Consider the following 21,712-nt stretch of genomic DNA (forward strand, 5'->3'; position numbering starts at 1 on the left):
CTTAGCTGGCATTTGTGCCCCTGCCTTATGCCTATCAGGTACTTTTGCCCCTGCCTTATGCCTTAGCCGGCACTTGTGCCCCTGCCTTATGCCTTAGCCGGCACTTGTGCCCCTGCCTTATGCCTTAGCCGGCACTTGTGCCCCTGCCTTATGCCTTAGCCGGCACTTGTGCCCCTGCCTTATGCCTTAGCCGGCACTTGTGCCCCTGCCTTATGCCTTAGCCGGCACTTGTGCCCCTGCCTTATGCCTTAGCCGGCACTTGTGCCCCTGCCTTATGCCTTAGCCGGCACTTGTGCCCCTGCCTTATGCCTTAGCCGGCACTTGTGCCCCTGCCTTATGCCTTAGCAGGCACTTTTGCCCCTGCCTTATGCCTTAGCTGGCAGTTGTGCCCCTGCCTTATGCCTTAGCTGGCACTTGTGCCCCTGCCTTATGCCTTAGCCGGCACTTGTGCCCCTGCCTTATGCCTTAGCCGGCACTTGTGCCCCTGCCTTATGCCTATCAGGTACTTGTGCCCCTGCCTTATGCCTATCAGGTACTTGTGCCCCTGCCTTATGCCTAGCCGGCACTTGTGCCCCTGCCTTATGCCTATCAGGTACTTTTGCCCCTGCCTTATGCCTTAGCTGGCACTTGTGCCCCTGCCTTATGCCTTAGCTGGCACATGTAATCCTGCCTTATGCCTAGCCGGCACTTGTGCCCCTGCCTCATGCTTTAGCCGGCATTTGTGCCCCAGCCTGATGCCTTAGCCGGCACTTGTGCCCCAGCCTGATGCCTTAGCCGGCACTTGTGCCCCAGCCTGATGCCTTAGCCGACACTTGTGCCCCTGTCTTATGTCTAGCCGGCACTTGTGCCCCTGCCTTATGCCTATCAGGTACTTTTGCCCCTGCCTTATGCCTTAGCTGGCACTTGTGCCCCTGCCTTATGCCTTAGCTGGCACTTGTACCCCTGCCTTATGCCTTAGCTGGCACTTGTGCCCCTGCCTTATGCCTTAGCCGGCACTTGTGCCCCTGCCTTATGTCTTAGCCGGCACTTGTGCCCCTGCCTTATGCCTTAGCCGTCACTTGTGCCCCTGCCTTATGCCTTAGCCGGCACTTGTGCCCCTGCCTGATGCCTTAGCCGGCACTTGTGCCCCTGCCTGATGCCTTAGCCGGCACTTGTGCCCCTGCCTGATGCCTTAGCCGGCACTTGTGCCCCTGCCTGATGCCTTAGCTGGCACTTGTGCCCCTGCCTTATGCCTTAGCCGGAACTTGTGCATCTGCCTTATGCCTATCAGGTACTTGTCCCCCTGCCTTATGCCTATCAGGTACTTTTGCCCCTGTCTTTATGCCTTAGCTGGCACTTGTGCCCCTGCCTTATGCCTTAGCTGGCACTTGTGCCCCTGCTTTATGCCTATCAGGTACTTGTGCCCCTGCCTTATGCCTTATCCGGCACTTGTGCCCCTGCCTTATGTCTTATCCGGCACTTGTGCCCCTGCCTGATGCCTTAGCCGGCTCTTGTGCCCCTGCCTTATGCCTTAGCCGGCACTTGTGCCCCTGCCTTATGCCTTAGCCGGCACTTGTGCCCCTGCCTTATGCCTATCAGGTACTTGTGCCCCTGCCTTATGCCTTAGCCGGCACTTGTGCCCCTGCCTTATGCCTTAGCCGGCACTTGTGCCCCTGCCTTATGCCTTAGCTGGCACTTGTGCCCCTGCCTTATGCCTTAGCCGGCACTTGTGCCCCTGCCTGATGCCTAAGCCGGCACTTGTGACTCTGCCTTATGCCTATCAGGTACTTTTGCCCCTGCCTTTATGCCTTAGCTGGCTCTTGTGCCCCTGCCTTATGTCTTAGCCGGCACTTGTGCCCCTGCCTTATGCCTTAGCCGGCACATGTGCCCCTGCCTTATGCCATAGCCGGCACTTGTGCCCCTGCCTTATGCCTTAGCCGGCACTTGTACCCTTGCCTTATGCCTTAGCTGGCTCTTGTGCCCCTGCCTTATGCCTTAGCCGGCACTTGTGCCCCTGCCTTATGCCTTAGCTGGCACTTGTGCCCCTGCCTTATGCCTTAGCCGGCACTTGTGCCCCTGCCTGATGCCTAAGCCGGCACTTGTGACTCTGCCTTATGCCTATCAGGTACTTTTGCCCCTGCCTTTATGCCTTAGCTGGCTCTTGTGCCCCTGCCTTATGTCTTAGCCGGCACTTGTGCCCCTGCCTTATGCCTTAGCCGGCACATGTGCCCCTGCCTTATGCCATAGCCGGCACTTGTGCCCCTGCCTTATGCCTTAGCCGGCACTTGTACCCTTGCCTTATGCCTTAGCTGGCTCTTGTGCCCCTGCCTTATGCCTTAGCCGGCACTTGTGCCCCTGCCTTATGCCTTAGCCGGCACTTGTGCCCCTGCCTTATGCCTTAGCCGGCACTTGTGCCCCTGCCTTATGCCTTAGCCGGCACTTGTGCCCCTGCCTTATGCCTATCAGATACTTGTGCCCCTGCCTTATGCCTTACCTGGCATTTGTGCCCCTGCCTTATGCCTATCAGGTACTTGTGCCCCTGCCTTATGCCTTAGCCGGCACTTGTGCCCCTGCCTTATGCCTTAGCCGGCAGTTGTGCACCTGGGCCTAAGCTGGCACTTGTGACTCTGCCTTATGCCTATCAGGTACTTTTGCCCCTGCCTTTATGTCTTAGCCGGCACTTGTGCTCCTGCCTTATGCCTTAGCAGGCACTTTTGCCCCTGTCTTATGCCTTAGCCGGCACTTGTGCCCCTGCCTTATGCCTTAGCCGGCACTTGTGCCCCTGCCTTATGCCTTAGCCGGCACTTGTGCCCCTTCCTTATGCCTATCAGGTACTCGTGCCCCTGCCTTATGCCTTAGCAGGCACTTTTGCCCCTGCCTTATGCCTTAGCCGGCACTTGTGCCCCTGCCTTATGCCTTAGCCGGCACTTGTGCCCCTGCTTTATGCCTTAGCCGGCACTTGTGCCCCTGCCTTAGCCGGCACTTGTGCCCCTGCCTTAGCCGGCACTTGTGCCCCTGCCCTATGCTTTAGCCGGCACTTGTGCCCCTGCCTTATGCTTTAGCCGGCACTTGTGCCCCTGCCTTATGCCTTAGCCGGCACTTGTGCCCCTGCCTTATGCCTTAGCAGGCACTTTTGCCCCTGCCTTATGCCTTAGCTGGCAGTTGTGCCCCTGCCTTATGCCTTAGCTGGCACTTGTGCCCCTGCCTTATGCCTTAGCCGGCACTTGTGCCCCTGCCTTATGCCTTAGCCGGCACTTGTGCCCCTGCCTTATGCCTATCAGGTACTTGTGCCCCTGCCTTATGCCTATCAGGTACTTGTGCCCCTGCCTTATGCCTAGCCGGCACTTGTGCCCCTGCCTTATGCCTATCAGGTACTTTTGCCCCTGCCTTATGCCTTAGCTGGCACTTGTGCCCCTGCCTTATGCCTTAGCTGGCACATGTAATCCTGCCTTATGCCTAGCCGGCACTTGTGCCCCTGCCTCATGCTTTAGCCGGCATTTGTGCCCCAGCCTGATGCCTTAGCCGGCACTTGTGCCCCAGCCTGATGCCTTAGCCGGCACTTGTGCCCCAGCCTGATGCCTTAGCCGACACTTGTGCCCCTGTCTTATGTCTAGCCGGCACTTGTGCCCCTGCCTTATGCCTATCAGGTACTTTTGCCCCTGCCTTATGCCTTAGCTGGCACTTGTGCCCCTGCCTTATGCCTTAGCTGGCACTTGTACCCCTGCCTTATGCCTTAGCTGGCACTTGTGCCCCTGCCTTATGCCTTAGCCGGCACTTGTGCCCCTGCCTTATGTCTTAGCCGGCACTTGTGCCCCTGCCTTATGCCTTAGCCGTCACTTGTGCCCCTGCCTTATGCCTTAGCCGGCACTTGTGCCCCTGCCTGATGCCTTAGCCGGCACTTGTGCCCCTGCCTGATGCCTTAGCCGGCACTTGTGCCCCTGCCTGATGCCTTAGCCGGCACTTGTGCCCCTGCCTGATGCCTTAGCTGGCACTTGTGCCCCTGCCTTATGCCTTAGCCGGAACTTGTGCATCTGCCTTATGCCTATCAGGTACTTGTCCCCCTGCCTTATGCCTATCAGGTACTTTTGCCCCTGCCTTTATGCCTTAGCTGGCACTTGTGCCCCTGCCTTATGCCTTAGCTGGCACTTGTGCCCCTGCTTTATGCCTATCAGGTACTTGTGCCCCTGCCTTATGCCTTATCCGGCACTTGTGCCCCTGCCTTATGTCTTATCCGGCACTTGTGCCCCTGCCTGATGCCTTAGCCGGCTCTTGTGCCCCTGCCTTATGCCTTAGCCGGCACTTGTGCCCCTGCCTTATGCCTTAGCCGGCACTTGTGCCCCTGCCTTATGCCTATCAGGTACTTGTGCCCCTGCCTTATGCCTTAGCCGGCACTTGTGCCCCTGCCTTATGCCTTAGCCGGCACTTGTGCCCCTGCCTTATGCCTTAGCTGGCACTTGTGCCCCTGCCTTATGCCTTAGCCGGCACTTGTGCCCCTGCCTGATGCCTAAGCCGGCACTTGTGACTCTGCCTTATGCCTATCAGGTACTTTTGCCCCTGCCTTTATGCCTTAGCTGGCTCTTGTGCCCCTGCCTTATGTCTTAGCCGGCACTTGTGCCCCTGCCTTATGCCTTAGCCGGCACATGTGCCCCTGCCTTATGCCATAGCCGGCACTTGTGCCCCTGCCTTATGCCTTAGCCGGCACTTGTACCCTTGCCTTATGCCTTAGCTGGCTCTTGTGCCCCTGCCTTATGCCTTAGCCGGCACTTGTGCCCCTGCCTTATGCCTTAGCTGGCACTTGTGCCCCTGCCTTATGCCTTAGCCGGCACTTGTGCCCCTGCCTGATGCCTAAGCCGGCACTTGTGACTCTGCCTTATGCCTATCAGGTACTTTTGCCCCTGCCTTTATGCCTTAGCTGGCTCTTGTGCCCCTGCCTTATGTCTTAGCCGGCACTTGTGCCCCTGCCTTATGCCTTAGCCGGCACATGTGCCCCTGCCTTATGCCATAGCCGGCACTTGTGCCCCTGCCTTATGCCTTAGCCGGCACTTGTACCCTTGCCTTATGCCTTAGCTGGCTCTTGTGCCCCTGCCTTATGCCTTAGCCGGCACTTGTGCCCCTGCCTTATGCCTTAGCCGGCACTTGTGCCCCTGCCTTATGCCTTAGCCGGCACTTCTGCCCCTGCCTTATGCCTTAGCCGGCACTTGTGCCCCTGCCTTATGCCTATCAGATACTTGTGCCCCTGCCTTATGCCTTACCTGGCATTTGTGCCCCTGCCTTATGCCTATCAGGTACTTGTGCCCCTGCCTTATGCCTTAGCCGGCACTTGTGCCCCTGCCTTATGCCTTAGCCGGCAGTTGTGCACCTGGGCCTAAGCTGGCACTTGTGACTCTGCCTTATGCCTATCAGGTACTTTTGCCCCTGCCTTTATGTCTTAGCCGGCACTTGTGCTCCTGCCTTATGCCTTAGCAGGCACTTTTGCCCCTGTCTTATGCCTTAGCCGGCACTTGTGCCCCTGCCTTATGCCTTAGCCGGCACTTGTGCCCCTGCCTTATGCCTTAGCCGGCACTTGTGCCCCTTCCTTATGCCTATCAGGTACTCGTGCCCCTGCCTTATGCCTTAGCAGGCACTTTTGCCCCTGCCTTATGCCTTAGCCGGCACTTGTGCCCCTGCCTTATGCCTTAGCCGGCACTTGTGCCCCTGCTTTATGCCTTAGCCGGCACTTGTGCCCCTGCCTTAGCCGGCACTTGTGCCCCTGCCTTAGCCGGCACTTGTGCCCCTGCCCTATGCTTTAGCCGGCACTTGTGCCCCTGCCTTATGCTTTAGCCGGCACTTGTGCCCCTGCCTTATGCCTTAGCCGGCACTTGTGCCCCTGCCTTATGCCTTAGTCGGCACTTGTGCCCCTGCCTTATGCCTTAGCCGGCACTTGTGCCCCTGCCTTATGCCTATCAGGTACTTTTGCCGATTCTCTGCGAGGTGTTCAGCTTGACTATCAAGCATTCGAGCACTTTGGTGCTCAACCATCACTAACTACAACTACTTTACTTCCCTGAGGCAAAATCCAATTGATTGTGACATTTCGAGTCCTCTTAAGGCTGAGTCACACATAACGATATCGTTAACGATATCGTTGCAACGTCACGCTTTTGATGACATAGCAACGATCCTGCTAACGATCTCGTTATGTGTGACAGCGACCAACGATCAGGCCCCTGCTGGGAGATCGTTGGTCGTAGGGAATGATCATGACCTTTTTTTGGTCGCTGATCACCCGCTGTCATCGCTGGATCGGCGTGTGTGACGCCGATCCAGCGATGTGTTCACTTGTAACCAGGGTAAATATTGGGTTGCTAAGCGCAGGGCCGCGCTTAGTAACCCGATATTTACCCTGGTTACCATTGTAAAAGTAAAAAAAAAAAACAGTACATACTCACATTCTGATGTTTGTCACGTCCCCCGGTCGTCCACAGGGTTAAAACTGCTTTCGGCAGGAGCGCTGCTAATGCACGCACTTCGGCCGAGAGCTTCCCTGCACTGACTGTGTCAGCGCCGGCCGTAAAGCAGAGCACAGCGGTGTCAATGGTAACCAGGGTAAATATCGGGTTACTAAGCGCGGCCCTGTGCTTAGTAACACAATGTTTACCCCTGGTTACCCGGGTGCTGCAGGGGGACTGCGGCATAGTTGAAGACAGTTTCAACGATTCCGAAGTTGTTCCCCTGATCGTTGGTCGCTGGAGAGAGCTGTCTGTGTGACAGCTCCCCAGCGACCACACAACGACTTACCAACGATCACGGCCAGGTCGTATCGCTGGTCGTGATCGTTGGTAAGTCATTTAGTGTGACTTAGGCTTTAATTCTTCCATCAGGACTGGAATCTTCATTGTGAAATACGGCTCTTCCTCCATCTGTAGGGAAAAAATACATTAAATACTAATATTAAATCCTAGTTTAAGGCATACACTACTTGATTGTAACATTTTACAAATCTCTTCTGCTACTGCATTGAACAATTCTCCAAAGCACACAGGTGCACATACACAAACACACATCTACTGCATATTTACCCATTTTTTACCATTTTAGTAATCATTTCTTTAACTGATGCAATATATCAGTCACTCTTGGTAGGTTCCTTTTCCAGCCTTGATTTTCAATGTGTCGTTCTACTTCTGATATTTTCACATTACTTTTCTGAAGCATTCCTATAAAGAACACATAATTGAATTTTGTAACATGATAATGTAAAATAGATGCCATAAAAAATGGTAAACATTTAAACATCTTACCAGTGATATGATCGACTCGCATTTTGTTCTGTATCTTCCTCCATCGATCACCAAAGTATCGCCAATTAGTTCTGGACTCTTCTCGACATATGCTCGGTGATGGCACATCCTTCTCCAGAGTAATGGGATATTTTTTAGTAAATCTTTTAAAATGTTCCTCCTTAGACATCAGCTTATGGGTAGGACAACTGTCTTTCTTTTCTTTGGAAATTATTTCTTTTCGCTTTACAGCTCTGAAAAAAAAAAATGCCACATATTAGTGTCAGAAAACTCATTTATAACATTTGAATTTCAAAAATGAATGCCATCAAATTGCTTGTCTTCTTACCTGGTAGATGTTTGTAACCCTGTCTGCCTCTGTCTAGTAGATCTTCTTACAGTGTCATGAGATGATTTTTTGGCACTGAAATGAAAAAAGCATAATGCAACATTGCATGCAAACATTTATTAGTTTAGAACAGTTGTATTATTTTAAGGCTATATCAACCTTGAAATGTACGTTTCACTGTTGATGTCACTTTCGGATTCTTCTTCCTGCCCACTTTGGTGACTTGACTCTTCTTTGTCAGTGGCATCTTCATCTTCTTCCTGGCTTTCGTCTGTAGTCTCTACCACTGCTGCATCTTGATTTCTTTACAGAAAACAAGAGAAGCAAAAAGTATTATACTTGGTGATCATACCCAACATTTTTTGCTATGTTTCTATTGACCCCCAAAAACCAAGCTCTCATATCCAATCCTTGTGGAGACCCTGTTGGACACAATCCTGCAACAACCTGCTCATTAGGATAAGAAACCTATGGTCTATATTTCTCAGCAAGTAGTAGGATGGCGGTGTATTTTAGAATATAGGTAACGTTGCCTCCTTTTGACAGTTCTCTGACTTGAGCCTCTCTCCAAAGTTGTGGAAATCTGATTTGGATTAAGCCACCCAAATTCATCCGCATCCTCTTGACCCCAAAATTCCAGTTTACCTATCCTTTTTATATTGTATAAGGAGTGAACACCCATTTCTTTGTCCCTTTTCAAAAAATTACCTTGAGGTAGCAGCTTGGGGCCTATTACTGTCATCGTGTCTTCTCTGCGTCACTATTGTATTGTATTGTATTCTTTTCAGCAGACAAGGGAAAAACAAAAACTATTATACTTGGGAAACAAAAATAATAAATGCCACAAAGCAATAATCATCTGCCCCTTTCTTAATATATTACCGTGAGGTGCTAGCTATGGGCTCATCACTGTTATAAAGTCCTGTCTGCGTAACAAGCTCATGACCGTGGCATATGTCGGTAAGCGTCTTTTCTCTGTAGCTTCTTTCAGCTGTAAGGTTTGTATGAGACAAATATCTTGCAAAAAGACACTTCTCCGAGTCTGAAAATTTTGAAAGAGTTGAGGTTTCACAGACCCTCCTGATAAGCTGGCTGCTGATGCCAGGAACTTTGAATCTAGAAATAAAAAAAGAAAAATATTTAAAATAATGATCCTTACTATTAGAGATTAAGAAATATATTGGCACTAAAAGACTCTTACTTTTCTTGAAGACATCTGATGTCATTGGATACGTTATAAATCTTCTTTCCGGAGGTATTTATGAAAAATGTGTCATCGGGCATGCAGCTTGATGTCAACTGAGGTCTTATTTTTTCAAAGTAGATATTGAACCACTGTAAAAAAAAAATATAAAAATCAGTGACGGAAAAAACATTAAACCTCTGTATTATAAGAAATACATTTAAAAATATTACTGTTTCTTCTTCCTCATCCAACACAAACGTTGCGACTTGTTGAGATGATATTTTATGATGCTTCACTCCAATAACAGAGATTTTTCCCTTTATATTTGTTCGGTATCCGCTGATTCCATTCAGAAACCTATGAGTCAAGACATAGTTATGTTTGAGGGACAGTAAAATAAAATTAATAAATAGATAGAAGGAAAATTTACTTACACTCATATTTTGTACTACTCCGGGTCTTTGGAGATGTTTTAAGACTAGTATGGCCTCCAGATAATAGAGAATTTCAAGCTTAGTGGCTTTAGTTGAGACTTTTGAGTGCTTGACATTTTGGATACACTTCAAAAAGCTTGGCCTTGCGACATCTAAAACCTTCTGACATTCCCGGGGTGTTTTAGTCGAAGACATCAATGCCTGGTATCTAGAAAAAGGAGTAAACAATATAATTTTATTATACTGAAAATATATATACAGTAGTAATAGATCAAACATAAGATGTAATAACAAGTGTACATTTCATCACAGGCATCAGAAGGTGGTGAGACAGGTTAATTTTAGCAGAGTGATGAACATATTAACACTATAGTAATCATATGGCTGATGGTGGAAAATGCTAATATTTTGCACTCATGAATGTTTAGGTTTTGCTAATGATGTCTGATTGCCTCCCCTTGTGCTATGGCAAGTTATATCAGGGATATTTATATATTGACACCTAACCACATTTCAGTTTACTGAGCGACTCATGTCCTCAGTCACAGAAATTCCAATCTGCCTTATAAGAACATAGTAGTTTAAAATAGTTTATTAGGCAAAACTTTTATAATTATGGAAAATATTGGAATTTAATAATGGGTGAGCTTATAATTTACCTTTTTCCCACCACTTCTCTAGAAATACCCTTGCTCAACCTCTTCTGGATATCTTCTGTGACCTCTATAAAGAATTTGCAGGAGTTAAACAGTGTTGCATTGTCTTCAAATAGGTTGGTCGATTTCAAGTTGTATGTCAGGAACCTCCGGACATGTTTCAGATAATTGAAGATGGTCTGATTTGCAAGCTTCATGTCTCGTAGCGTGTTGAAAAATTTATTGGCCTTTTTAATGTCTTTAACAAAGTCCAAACTTGCACGCTGTGCGTTCATGTAGTAAAGAAATCTTGCCACGTCTTGAACCTCTTGTTTATAGTGGGTTACCATTAGTGATTTTTGCAAGTACTGAGAAAAGCCCATCAATATTGGTTCGCATGTTGAATGTCGCTTGTATAACCCTGCTTTCTTCAGTGTATCGGTTGACCATTTACTCAGCAGTGCTCTATAGTTTGGGAGAAAAGTACAACAGATCAGACTTGATGCATTCTATATCACTAGTGATGAGCTTGAGACTTGAGTCAAGCAAGTCTAATGCTCAGATGTGATCAACTTGAGTAGCGAGTAAACTGTAATCAAAGTCTATGAGAGACTCGAGCATTAAAACATACACCCTATATTTGGCAGAGGGGAAAGTGTATAATTAAGTGAAAATCCCCCAAAAATGTGCATCAGACCAGCCTGCAGTATAGCTTCCAGATCTTAATTCCCCACTCATTAATGGCCTAATAGGCACCAATGATGCATGGAGGGCTTTGGAGTAGCACCCTCAAATACTTGTTGAACTTGAGCAAAGGTACCCGAGCACCATGATGCTCGATCGAGCATTTAATAGTGGCAAGCATGCTTGCTTATCACTATGTAACACTTAAAAGACATAAACATTGCATCTATAGTATCCTGACCTCTTTGTCTCTTCATCAAATGTCTCTTCAGTCTCACTTTCTTCACTTTGTTCATCCTCCACTTCTTTAGCTGCCTCCATCTCTACTTGTCCAGGTATGGCATCTTTAAGCTCCACAGCAGCAACAGCTGTGCATTGCGGCAATGTGACAACAGAAGATACAGAACTTGATCGATCTTTTTGTTGATCACTCCTATAAAAGATAAAAAAATGACGTGAGCATGGAGATAAAAGCAATGCAGGCATTTATAGGGTTTGACCGATGCAAATAAACAGGGTGCCTCAGTCCCACAAAGTTTGTTAAGGGGTGCAATTATAGTGGTAAGGGTTGTTTCCAGAATCCATGCAAAACACTCCTAAGCACTTGAAAGATGGGCTACAGATTCCATCCCTACTGTTTGCTCCAATAACCTGCAGGTCACTAGGCCTGAAGCCTAGGAAGCTGTAGCAGAGCAAAGACAGCCACAATGTAAATACATCCTTGCATTCACCTGGGTCTTGTTGCCCTGAATAGTGCCTGTGATACAGGAAATGTCAATGCTAAGTGTCGTAGCGCTAACAGCGAAGCAAGCCACATTTCATTATAACATGTCAAGCATAAGTGGACGAAGTATTAGGAAGTGGGCAGCCTGCATATTGCTGCATAATTGCCAACTTCTCTGAAAGCATTTTATAATGAGCGACATTCCTTGCACATCATACAACAGAACATTTGCTGACACACAGTGATGCATATGTCATTAATAGTCTGCTGGATCAAAAACATCTGAGCAACAAACCAGTCGGGTTACCATAGAAGCAGATAGTGCAGAGAATGGCATGCAATATGCATTCATCTTCTGTGCTTTTGCTTCTAGGTCTTAAAATCCCTGCTCATTGGTCACCTAATAGGCAGCAATGATTTGAGAAGGGCACTCGAGTAGCACCCTCAAGCACATGTGGTACTTGGTCGAGTTTATAGGGGACTTGAGCAGCCTTCCCAACCAAGTATCATGTAGTTGTGTATGCACTCGCTAATCACTTTATAGCACTTAAAAGTCATACATATTGCACAAATTGTATCCAGACCTCGGTATCTCTTCATTCTCCATTTCTTCACATTGTTCTTCCTCTACTTCAGCTGTACATTCTTCATATTCTCTTCCTTCCTCTCCATCAGTCTGATTTTCTCCTGGGTCTTCTGGGGTTTCACTGACCTCAATTTCTTCTGTAGAGGACTGAGGAAACAGTGTCAAATCTCCCTCCAAATCCGCTTGGCCAGGTATGGCATCATCACGATCCTCAGCAGCATTAACTGTGCATTGTGGCAGTGAGATCACAGAGGATGCAGACCTTGATGCAGGTTCTTGTTGCACATTCCTATAAATTAGAAAAAAAAATTTTGTAAGCATGCATGTCATGTATAAGCAGGGTGAGCATTTGGGGGGGTTGAATTGTGCAAACAGGGTTCCACACTCCCACAAAGAATGTGAAGTTGTGTCATCGGGTTGTTTCAGGAGGCCGCATAAAACACCCCTAAGGACTTGGAAGGTGGCATAAAAGAACCTGTGGATCCCATCCCCACTGAGAGCCATGGAATCCTGCACCCGATTCTGTGCGATTGTCAGGCTCTCAGTCAATGAACCGTCACCATGGAAGTGACCCATCAAATGTGTTAGTGTTTTACACCTCAATCAATCAAAAGGCCAAGAATAACAGCACACATAAATTTTCTTGACAAAAGTTAATGGTCAAAGATAGATAGATAGATAAATAGGATAGATTTTATATTGTGCTGTTTGGTGAACTTTCAGGCATTGCACCTTCTTCCCCCTTGAAAGTGACTGACATGTTTATAAAGGTTGAAAATGACCCCGGAGTTTGATAAGCACTTACTAATATGCTGCAAATAAAGTTGTCACTCCTAGAATACTAGGACTATTTAGTGACTGAGCGGAAAAGCAAGTAAAAGCCATGCATTCACCTAATTACTTGTAGCTTGATTGAAATGCAAATAGATGTCTGGCTTCTTTAGAAACCTATGGCAGAGGAAATGTGTATTGTTTGTTTGTAGAGGGTGCTACAATATGTAGGAGTCAAACCTGCTGTGTAAGGCTCAACATGTCCTCTGTGGTCAAAGAAAATGATTCAATGACAACTTCACTACAACTTCATGAATAAAGCAGACAGATACAAGGCCTTTTCAACACATTTGTCCAACATGTCCTAATTATTTATCATATATATATATATATATATATATATATATATATATATATATATATATATATAAAGAGAGAGTGACAGCGCGAGAGAGGTTGACAGCGTTACATGTTCAGTATTTGTACACCAAGGGGTCACTGAATGATTTCTCCCCCATTCTCACTGCATAGTATTTATATATGCAGCCAGGGGCTGACTGGCCCAGGTGGCAAAGAGGCAAATGCCCCCCCGGGCCGCTCCCCCAGCAGCCGTTCAGGGCCGGCTGCCTGGTGGTGGCTACAGCCACACAGCAAATTGTGCGCAGCCATGTCTGCTGTACTGTGACACGGCTGGCAACAGACACAGCCGCATCACAGTTAGCGCACATGTCTGCGCTGGGGCCAGGAGCTATGCTTGGCTGTCACCTTGACGGCTGCGCAGCTACTGCTCCCTTCATGTTCTCTATACTTCCAGGTTAGGTGTTGGGCATGCGCGACGGTGTCCTCACCCACACGCCGACATGACCCGGATGCTAGAAGCAGAGAGGCACTGCAGGGGAGCGACTGGTGAGGTAAGTATGAAGAACTTTTTTGTTTTCTTTATAAAATAAATGTAATGGTGGGTTTCTGCAAGTCATGAAGTGGGGGGTGTAAGGAGGCTGCACATGATGGAATTTGGGGGTTAAAGGAGACTGCACATGATGGAGTGAAGGGGTAAGTGAGGCTGCACATGATGAAGGTTGAGTTGGGCTGTACATGATGGAGTGGGGCTGCACATGATGAAGGGGGAGTGGGGCTGCACATGCTAGTTTAGTGGATAAAGGAGACTGCACATGATGAAGTGGGGAGAGTGGGGCTGTACATGATGGAATGGGGCAGCACATGATGATGTGGGGGTAAGGGGGATTGCGCATGATGAAGGGGGAGTGGGGCTGCACATGAAGTGGGGGGGTAAGGGGGACTGCACATGATGAAGTGGGGGGTAAGGGGGACTGCACATGATGAATTGGGGGTTAAAGGGGACTGCACATGATGAAGTGGGGGGTAAGGTGATCTGCACATGAAGTGGGGGGTAATGGGGACTGCACATGATAAAGTGGAGTGTAAGATGGACTGCACATGAAGTGGGGGGTAAGGGTGACTGCACATGATGAAGTGGGGGGTAAGGGGACTGCACATGAAGAAGTGGGGGGGTAAGGGGACTGCACATGATGAAGTGGGAGAAGGGGACTGCAGGACTGCACATGATGAAGTGTGTCTGATGTGGGACTGCTCATGATGAAATGGAAGGGGGATAGGGGGCTGCAAATGATGAAGGGGCACTGCAGATGAAGTGAGGGGGTGATAGGGGACTGCAATGAATGAAGTAAGGGGACTTCAAATTAAAGTGGGGGGACTGCAAAATGATAAATTCAGTGTGAGGGACAGGAGACAGCAATTTAATTGAAGGTGGGGGTGGGGAGAGCAAATGATCAATTGAAGAGGGGGTGGGGAGAGCAAATGATGATCTAGGGGAAGAACAAATAATGAATTTTAAGGGTGGGGGAGTAAATGATGTATTGAATGTGGGGTAGAGCAGTTGATAATGAATAGAGGGTGAGAGAGAAAGACATGACAATGAATTGGGGCGGGAGGGGCATATAACAATAATGAATCGGGGTTAGGGTTAGAGTGGTAGGTACATAGTGGTGGGCGTTGAGGATGAAGTGACTGGTAATGAATTGGGGGAAAGAGTACAGGTGCTAATTAATTTATATATTAAATGGGGAAAGTGGCTATTTATAGTTAGTGGGTGCACAGTGGTGGATTATAATTTATATTTGGAATGGTCGGTTAATAATAATAATTATAATAATTTTATTTCTATAGTGCCAACACTTTACATTTTAGAGGGGACTTGTACAGACAATGGACATTAAGCATAACAATAAACACATAGATCAACAGATACCAAAAGGAATGAGGGCCCTGCTCGCAAGCTTACAATCTATGAGGTTGCATAATAACCAATTATATATTGTTTGTGGGTGCACCTCTGTATTCAGATGTCTAGTGTACACCATGTTCCAAATTATTATGCAAATTGGATTTAAGTGTCATAAAGATTGAATTGTTTTGTTTTTCAAATAAACTCGTGGATGGTATTGTGTCTCAGGGCTCAATGGATCACTGAAATCAATCTTAAACACATGTGATCATTAGTTTTCCAGGTGATTCTAATTAAAGAATTAAATTATAAAGCAGACCACAGGTTTCAAGCAATATGGGAAATAAAAAGGATCTCTCTGCTGCTGAAAAGCATTAAATAGTGCAATGCCTTGGTCAAAGTATGAAAACATTAGATATTTCACGAAAACTTAAGAGTGATCATCATACTGTGAAGAGATTTGTGACTGAAACAGAGCACAGAGTTCATGCTGATAAAGGCATAATGAGGAAGGTTTCTCCCAGACAAATTAATTGGATAAAGAGAGCAGCTGCCAAAATACCATTACAAAGCAGCAAACAGTTATTTGAAGCTGCTGGTGCCTCTGGAGTCCCTCGAACCTCAAGGTGTAGGATCCTTCAAAGGCTTGCTGTAGTGCATAAACCTACTATTCGGCCACCCCTAAACAGTGTTCACAAGCAGAAACGGTTGCAGTGGGCCCAGACACACATGAAGACTGATTTCCAAACAGTCTTGTTTACTGATGAGTGTCGAGCAACCCTGGGTGGTCCAGATGGATGGTTGGTGGATGGCCACCATGTCCCAACAAGGCTGCAACGTCAGCAAGGAGATGGAGGAGTAATGTTTTGGGCTGGAATCATGGAGAAACAGCTGGAAGGGCCCTTTAAGGTACCTGAAGGTGTGAAAATGACCTCGGCAAAGTATATAGAGTTTCTGACTGACAACTTTCTTCCATGGTATAAAAATCAGAATTGTGCCTTCAGGAGCAAAATCATCTTCATGCATGTCAATGCGCCATCTCATGCTGCAAAGAATATCTCTGAGTCATTGGCTGCTATGGGCATAAAAGGAGATAAACTCATGGTATTGCCACCATCTTCCCCTGACCTCAACCCTATACAGAATCTTTGGAGCATCATCAAGCAAAAGATCTATGAGGGTGGGAGGCAGTTCACATCAAAACAGCAGCTCTGGAAGGCGATTCTGACTTCATGCAAAGAAATACAAGCAGAAACTCTCCAAATACTCACAAGTTCAATGGAGGCGAGAATTGTGAAGGTGATAACAAAGAAGGGTTCCTATGGTAACATGTGACTTGGCCTGTTAGGATGTTTTGGAGTTAAATAGCTTTTTTGTTCAGTGAATGTGACCTCCTAATGCTGCAAATTCCACAAATTAGCATTTTCAGTTCTTTAAAACAGATCAAATGTTTAGAAATTCTACTGTGACTAATAATTTGGAACAGTGCATTTTGAGTTTTTACTCATTTTGGAGATTATACTGTTATCATTGGGAGGTTTCTCCAATAAAATTTGATGTATACTCTTTTATTAGACTGACTGTCATTTGCACCGACCATTTAGGAAAATCCGAGAAAAATATAATTTGCATAATAATTTGGAACATGGTGTAGAAGAAAGGGAAAAAGTGGGGAATGTGGTCTGGAAGCCGTGCTCTAGGTAACTGTGTTATTTTATGCAGAGACGAGTCCTGGCTGGAAGCAGTGATGGCAGTCTGTGCTGGATGAAAATGAAAAGCAAAGATGAAGGACTTCAGCTAGAGACATCACTAGTGAGTCAGTGTATTACCTGTACACTGACACTATACACTGTATACTATATACAAAGCTCCTGTGTATAATGTCACTGGCAGTGGTGATCACTGTATTACCTGTACATTGACACCTTATACAGATCTCCTGTGTATAATGTCACCAGTGATCACTGTAGTATCTTTACACTGACCGTAAATACAGAGTTCCTGTATACAATGGCACTTAGTGTTGTGCTTTTTTAAAATTAATGATCAGTATTGTAGTATACTAGTAGCAAAGGTTGTACACTCCCTGACAGAAGTAATGTCGCTTATCCATGTTATGTAAATAAAAGCTTATAACCTGATGTTAAATTCATCCATTGGTTGTATAAATTATTCTTTTGAAAGCTGAAACCTTCCAAAATGTGGTTTAGGTTAAGAAAATAAATTGATATTAATGCAGAAATATTGATCAGTTAATGGACACAGAATGGTCAGATTTTAGCAAGACAAAAGTTTTGTCGCCTGGTCACATAATGCACCCAATCCTAGTTTACATCCTCACCTGTGCTCAGTAAATGATCGGTTATTTAGTGTGTGTGTATAAAAAGAAACCCAGCACCCCAGACCTTCACTTGAACTGCAACTTGAGCTCTTGACAACATGCCAAAAATCCACCCTGTGACCAAAGCCTGGATTATCAAGAGGCTGAAGACCAGATCCACTGCAGAGGTGGCGGCCACCTTTAATGTGTCTCAGCGTCAAGTACAAAGAATTAAAAAAAAGATTTGAAGAGACTGGAGATGTGTTTGACTAGCCCAGGTCCGGCAGACCCCACAAGACAACTGCTCAGGAGGAATGTTTGTTGGTTAGAAAATCCAAAGCAAGCCCCTCTTCCACAGCAGCAGAGCTCCAACAGGTCTGGTCACCTCAAGTCCCTGTGTCAACTAGTAAAAGTTAAATTCACCGCACGTGACACGCCGATCGTTAGCAAGGCGCGGGAGCGCCGCTTGTCATAACAGACACTGCAGGTCCACACTACTGGACAGGATCTTCCATAGGCAGACATTTAGATTACAATAGAGCTTATATTGCACCGCTGGGACTTTCCGCCTTCTCTGTATATCACTATCTTAGCTGGAACAAGCGATTACGTGACAAAGGCTCTGGTTGAGCCGAAACGTTGTATATAAAAAATCACAGATGCTGTAATATTCTGTTACGCTCCCAGTTTATGTATAATAAATTTATACCAGACTTTGCATAAGAAACCTAGAGAGAGTGCAGTGAATTTAACTTTTACTGTTATTCTGGGCCATTGGTCCGTTACACCAGCACCTTGCCATATTAAGGCTGAGTGCACACCTAAACCTTTACCTGTGATAACTAGAACAGTTTGTAGGATTCTGTCTCAAAATGGCCTCCATGGTCGAATCAGTGCCCAGAAGCCAGCACTAAACAAAAGGCAAATAAAAAACCGTGTGGCATTTGCAAACTCCCACAGCCTGCTAAATAGATGGACACTGGAAAAGTGGCAGAAGATGGATTTCTCTTCAATAGAATTACACCGCAGCTGCCACAAACACTGCAGGAGACTTACTGGAGCCAGTATGGATCCAAAATACACCCAGAAGACAGTTAAATTTGGTGGTTGAAAGATCATGGTCTGGGGTTACATTCAGTATGGGGGTGGGCGAAACATTTGCAAGGTGGAAGGCAATATCAATAGCCTAAAATATCAAGAATTATTAGCTACCGCTTATATTCCAAATCATAAAAGAGGTCAAATTCTGCAGCAGGATGGTGCTCCATTTCATACATCCATCTCTACAACAAAGTTCCTCCAGGCAAAAAAGATCAAGGTGCTCAAGGACTGGCCAGCCCAGTCACCAGACATGAACATCATTGAGCATGTTTGGGGAAGGATGAAAGAGGAAGCTTGGAAGACAAAACCAAAGAATCTAGATGAGCACCACAACTTCATTCACCAATGTTATGCAACATATATTTGTATTTTAAGTTAATTATTTGTCTGTGGGCAACAAAAATTTTGTCTTGCCAAAATCTGACCATCCTGTGTCCATTAACTGATCAATATTTCTGCTTTGATAACAATTTAATTTCTTAACATAAATCACATTTTGGAGGGTTCCAGCTTTCAAAAGAATAACTCATACAACCAATGGATGAATGTAACATCAGGTTATAAGCTTTTATTTACATAACATGGATAAGCGACATAACTTCTGTCAGGGAGTGTATGGTGGCATCATTGGTCTTTGTATAGAATGTAGTTTCATGTAGAGGTAATGGTGATATTATAATATTATGTATTCTCTGTAGTGGTGATAGTACTAGGCACTGTGTAGCTGTATTGTGTGTATGTTTGTAAGTAAGCTCCGTTATGGCACCATATCTAAGCAGTAAGCTTGGTTCTGGTACTCTATCAATGTAGTAATCTAGATTATGGTACTGTATGTATGTCGTAATCTCAGTTCTGCTCCAGTTTCTATGTAGCGGACTTGGTTCCATGTAGTAGACTTATTAAGCTCGGTTCTGCTCCCATCTCTCTGCAGTAAGCTCGGTTCTGCTCCCATATCTCTGTAGTAAGCTTGGTTCTGCTCCCTTATCTCTCTAGTAAGCTCGGTTCTGCTCCCTTATGTCTGTAGTATGCTAGGTTCTGCTCCCATATCTCTGTAGTAAGTTTGGTTCTGCTCCCATATCTCTGTAGTAAGGTCGATTCTGTTCCCATATCTCTGCAGTAAGCTCGGTTCTGCTCCCATTTCTGTGCACTAAGCTCGGTTCTGCTCCCATATCTCTGTAGTAAGCTTGGTTCTGCTCCCATATCTTTGCAGTAAGCTCGGTTCTGCGTCCATATCTCTGTAGTAAGCGCGGTTCTGTTCCCATATCTCTGTAGTAAGCTCGTTTCTGCTTCCTTATCTCTGTAGTAAGCTCGTTTCTGCTGCCATATCTCTGTAGTAAGCCCCGTTCTGCTCCCATATCTCTGCAGTAAGCTTGGTTCTGCTCCCATATCCTTGCTGTTAGCTCGGTTCTGCTCCCATATCTCTGTAGTAAGTTCGGTTCTGCTCCCATATCTTTGCAGTAAGCTCGGTTCGGCTCCCATATCTCTGAATCTAGTGAGTTCGGTTTTGCTCCCATATCTCTATAATAATCTCTGTTCTGCTCCCATATCTCTGTAGTAAGCTCGGTTTTGCTCCCATATCTCTGGAGTAAGCTCGGTTCTGCTCCCATATCTCTGTAGTAAGCTCTGTTCTGCTCACATATCTCTGTAGTATGCGCCGTTCTGTTCCCATATCTCTGGAGTAAGCTCGATTCTGCTCCCATATCTATGCAGCAAGCTCCGTTCAGTTCCCATATCTGTGTACCAGCCTGTTTTTAAAGCCTGTTATCTCTGCTACTTTAAGGGTACTGTCACACTCTGCAACTTTCCAATGATCACGACCAGCGATACGACCTGGCCGTGATCGTTGGAAAGTTGTGTGGTCGCTGGGGAGCTGTCACACAGACCGCTCTCCAGCGACCAACGATGCCGAAGGCCCCGGGTAACCAGGGTAAACATCGGGTTACTAAGCGCAGGGTCGCGCTTAGTAACCCGATGTTTACCCTGGTTACCAGCGTAAAAGTAAAAAACAAACAAACATACTCACATTCCGGTGTCCTTCAGGTTCCTTGCCGTCTGCTTCCCGCTCTGATTGAGTGCCGCCGTAAAGTGAAAGCAGATCACAGCGGTGACATCACCGCTGTGCTCTGTACTGCCTTACCGCCGGGAGTCAGTCAGAGCGGGAAGCAGACGGAAAGGGATCTGACGGACACCGGAATGTGAGTATGTACGGTTTGTTTGTTTTTTACTTTTACGCTGGTAACCTGTGTAAACATCGGGTTACTAAGCGCGGCCCTGCGCTTAGTAACCCGATGTTTACCCTGGTTACAAGCGAACGCATCACTGGATCGCTGTCACACACAACGATCCAGCGATGACAGCGGGAGATCCAGCGACGAAAGAAAGTTCCAAACGATTTGCTACGACGTACGATTCTCAGCAGGGTCCCTGATCGCTTCTGCGTGTCAGACACAGCGATATCGTATGGATATCGCTGGAACGTCACGGATCGTACCGTCGTAGCGATCAATGTGCCACTGTGTGACAGTACCCTAATGCAGTAGCCAGATATAAGCAGGGAAAAGGAGGGCCACCGCAACTCGAGGGCCACTGCCTTGTGATTGCCCCCCAGGCTGAAAATTGCCAGCCAGCCCCTGTATGCAGCATATTAGGAAGTCTATTCAGTGGCCTTAGGTCTTGGTGTACAAGTACTGACTATACAGGTCCTTCTCAAAAAATTAGCATATAGTGTTAAATTTCATTATTTACCATAATGTAATGATTACAATTAAACTTTCATATATTATAGATTCATTATCCACCAACTGAAATTTGTCAGGTCTTTTATTGTTTTAATACTGATGATTTTGGCATACAACTCCTGATAACCCAAAAAACCTGTCTCAATAAATTAGCATATCAAGAAAAGGTTCTCTAAATGACCTATTACCCTAATCTTCTGAATCAACTAATTAACTCGGGCGTAGTCCGCCATCTTTCTTTTTAATGAAGAAGAACCCCGCTGCCCCCGGGAGGACGAAGGCCTGATGTGCCCTTTGCTCAGACTCTCAGCAATGTAGTCTTTTAACTCTTGCCTCTCAGGACCAGAGATGTTGAACATCTAGCTTTTGGCAATTTGGCCCCTGGTTTAAACTTAATAGTACAGTCATAGGGGCGATGTGGTGGCAATTCTGCGCAACCCTTCTCTGAGAACACATCCGCAAAATCCAGCAGTGACTCAGGAATGCTTGAAGTCACAGCGGACACACATGTGGCCAGGCAATTCTCCTGGCAAAATCCGCTTCACTGAATTATGTCCTGAGTTTTCCAGTCAATAACCGGGTTGTGCATAGATAACCATGGAAAATCCAGAACTATTTGTGCAGGAAGATTACTAAGCACCCTACATGTAACCTGCTCAGAATCTAGGACCCCAATGTGG

General features: G+C 46.4%; 2 protein-coding genes across 2 annotated transcripts in view; both read right to left on the reverse strand.

The window, feature by feature from the left end:
* Positions 1-6,816: 6,816 nt before the first annotated feature.
* Positions 6,817-8,813, reverse strand: LOC143796606 (uncharacterized). The gene is made up of 7 exons (XM_077281038.1): positions 8,789-8,813; positions 8,523-8,703; positions 7,747-7,890; positions 7,588-7,662; positions 7,260-7,492; positions 7,049-7,175; positions 6,817-6,878 (listed from the first exon to the last, which is right to left on the reverse strand). The coding sequence occupies exons 1-6, from the start codon at positions 8,811-8,813 to the stop codon at positions 7,060-7,062; spliced, it is 774 nt and encodes a 257-aa protein (XP_077137153.1). The 3' UTR covers positions 6,817-6,878; positions 7,049-7,059.
* Positions 8,814-9,055: 242 nt separating this feature from the next.
* Positions 9,056-21,712, reverse strand: part of LOC143796622 (uncharacterized) — a 73,701-nt gene continuing 61,044 nt past the window's right edge. Inside the window, exons 5-9 of the mRNA XM_077281039.1 lie at positions 11,835-12,125; positions 10,768-10,959; positions 9,867-10,307; positions 9,208-9,415; positions 9,056-9,130 (exon numbers count right to left, since the gene is read on the reverse strand). Of these exons, the coding sequence (XP_077137154.1) occupies positions 9,056-9,130; positions 9,208-9,415; positions 9,867-10,307; positions 10,768-10,959; positions 11,835-12,125 (1,207 nt within the window). The remainder of the gene's footprint in view (positions 9,131-9,207; positions 9,416-9,866; positions 10,308-10,767; positions 10,960-11,834; positions 12,126-21,712) is intronic.

Source organism: Ranitomeya variabilis, chromosome 1 (assembly GCF_051348905.1).
Source record: "Ranitomeya variabilis isolate aRanVar5 chromosome 1, aRanVar5.hap1, whole genome shotgun sequence".
NCBI classification, from domain to species: Eukaryota; Metazoa; Chordata; class Amphibia; order Anura; family Dendrobatidae; genus Ranitomeya; species Ranitomeya variabilis.

Excerpts from the sequence above, each read along its gene's own strand:
- LOC143796606 (XM_077281038.1), bottom strand. The coding sequence starts at position 8,813 with ATGACATCAGATGTCTTCAAGAAAA. Across the intron at positions 7,891-8,522 it reads TATGCCACGGTCATGAGCTT|AAATCAAGATGCAGCAGTGG; the intron begins GTTACGCAGACA and ends TTTTCTGTAAAG. Across the intron at positions 7,663-7,746 it reads AGTGAAACGTACATTTCAAG|TGCCAAAAAATCATCTCATG; the intron begins GTTGATATAGCC and ends TTTTCATTTCAG.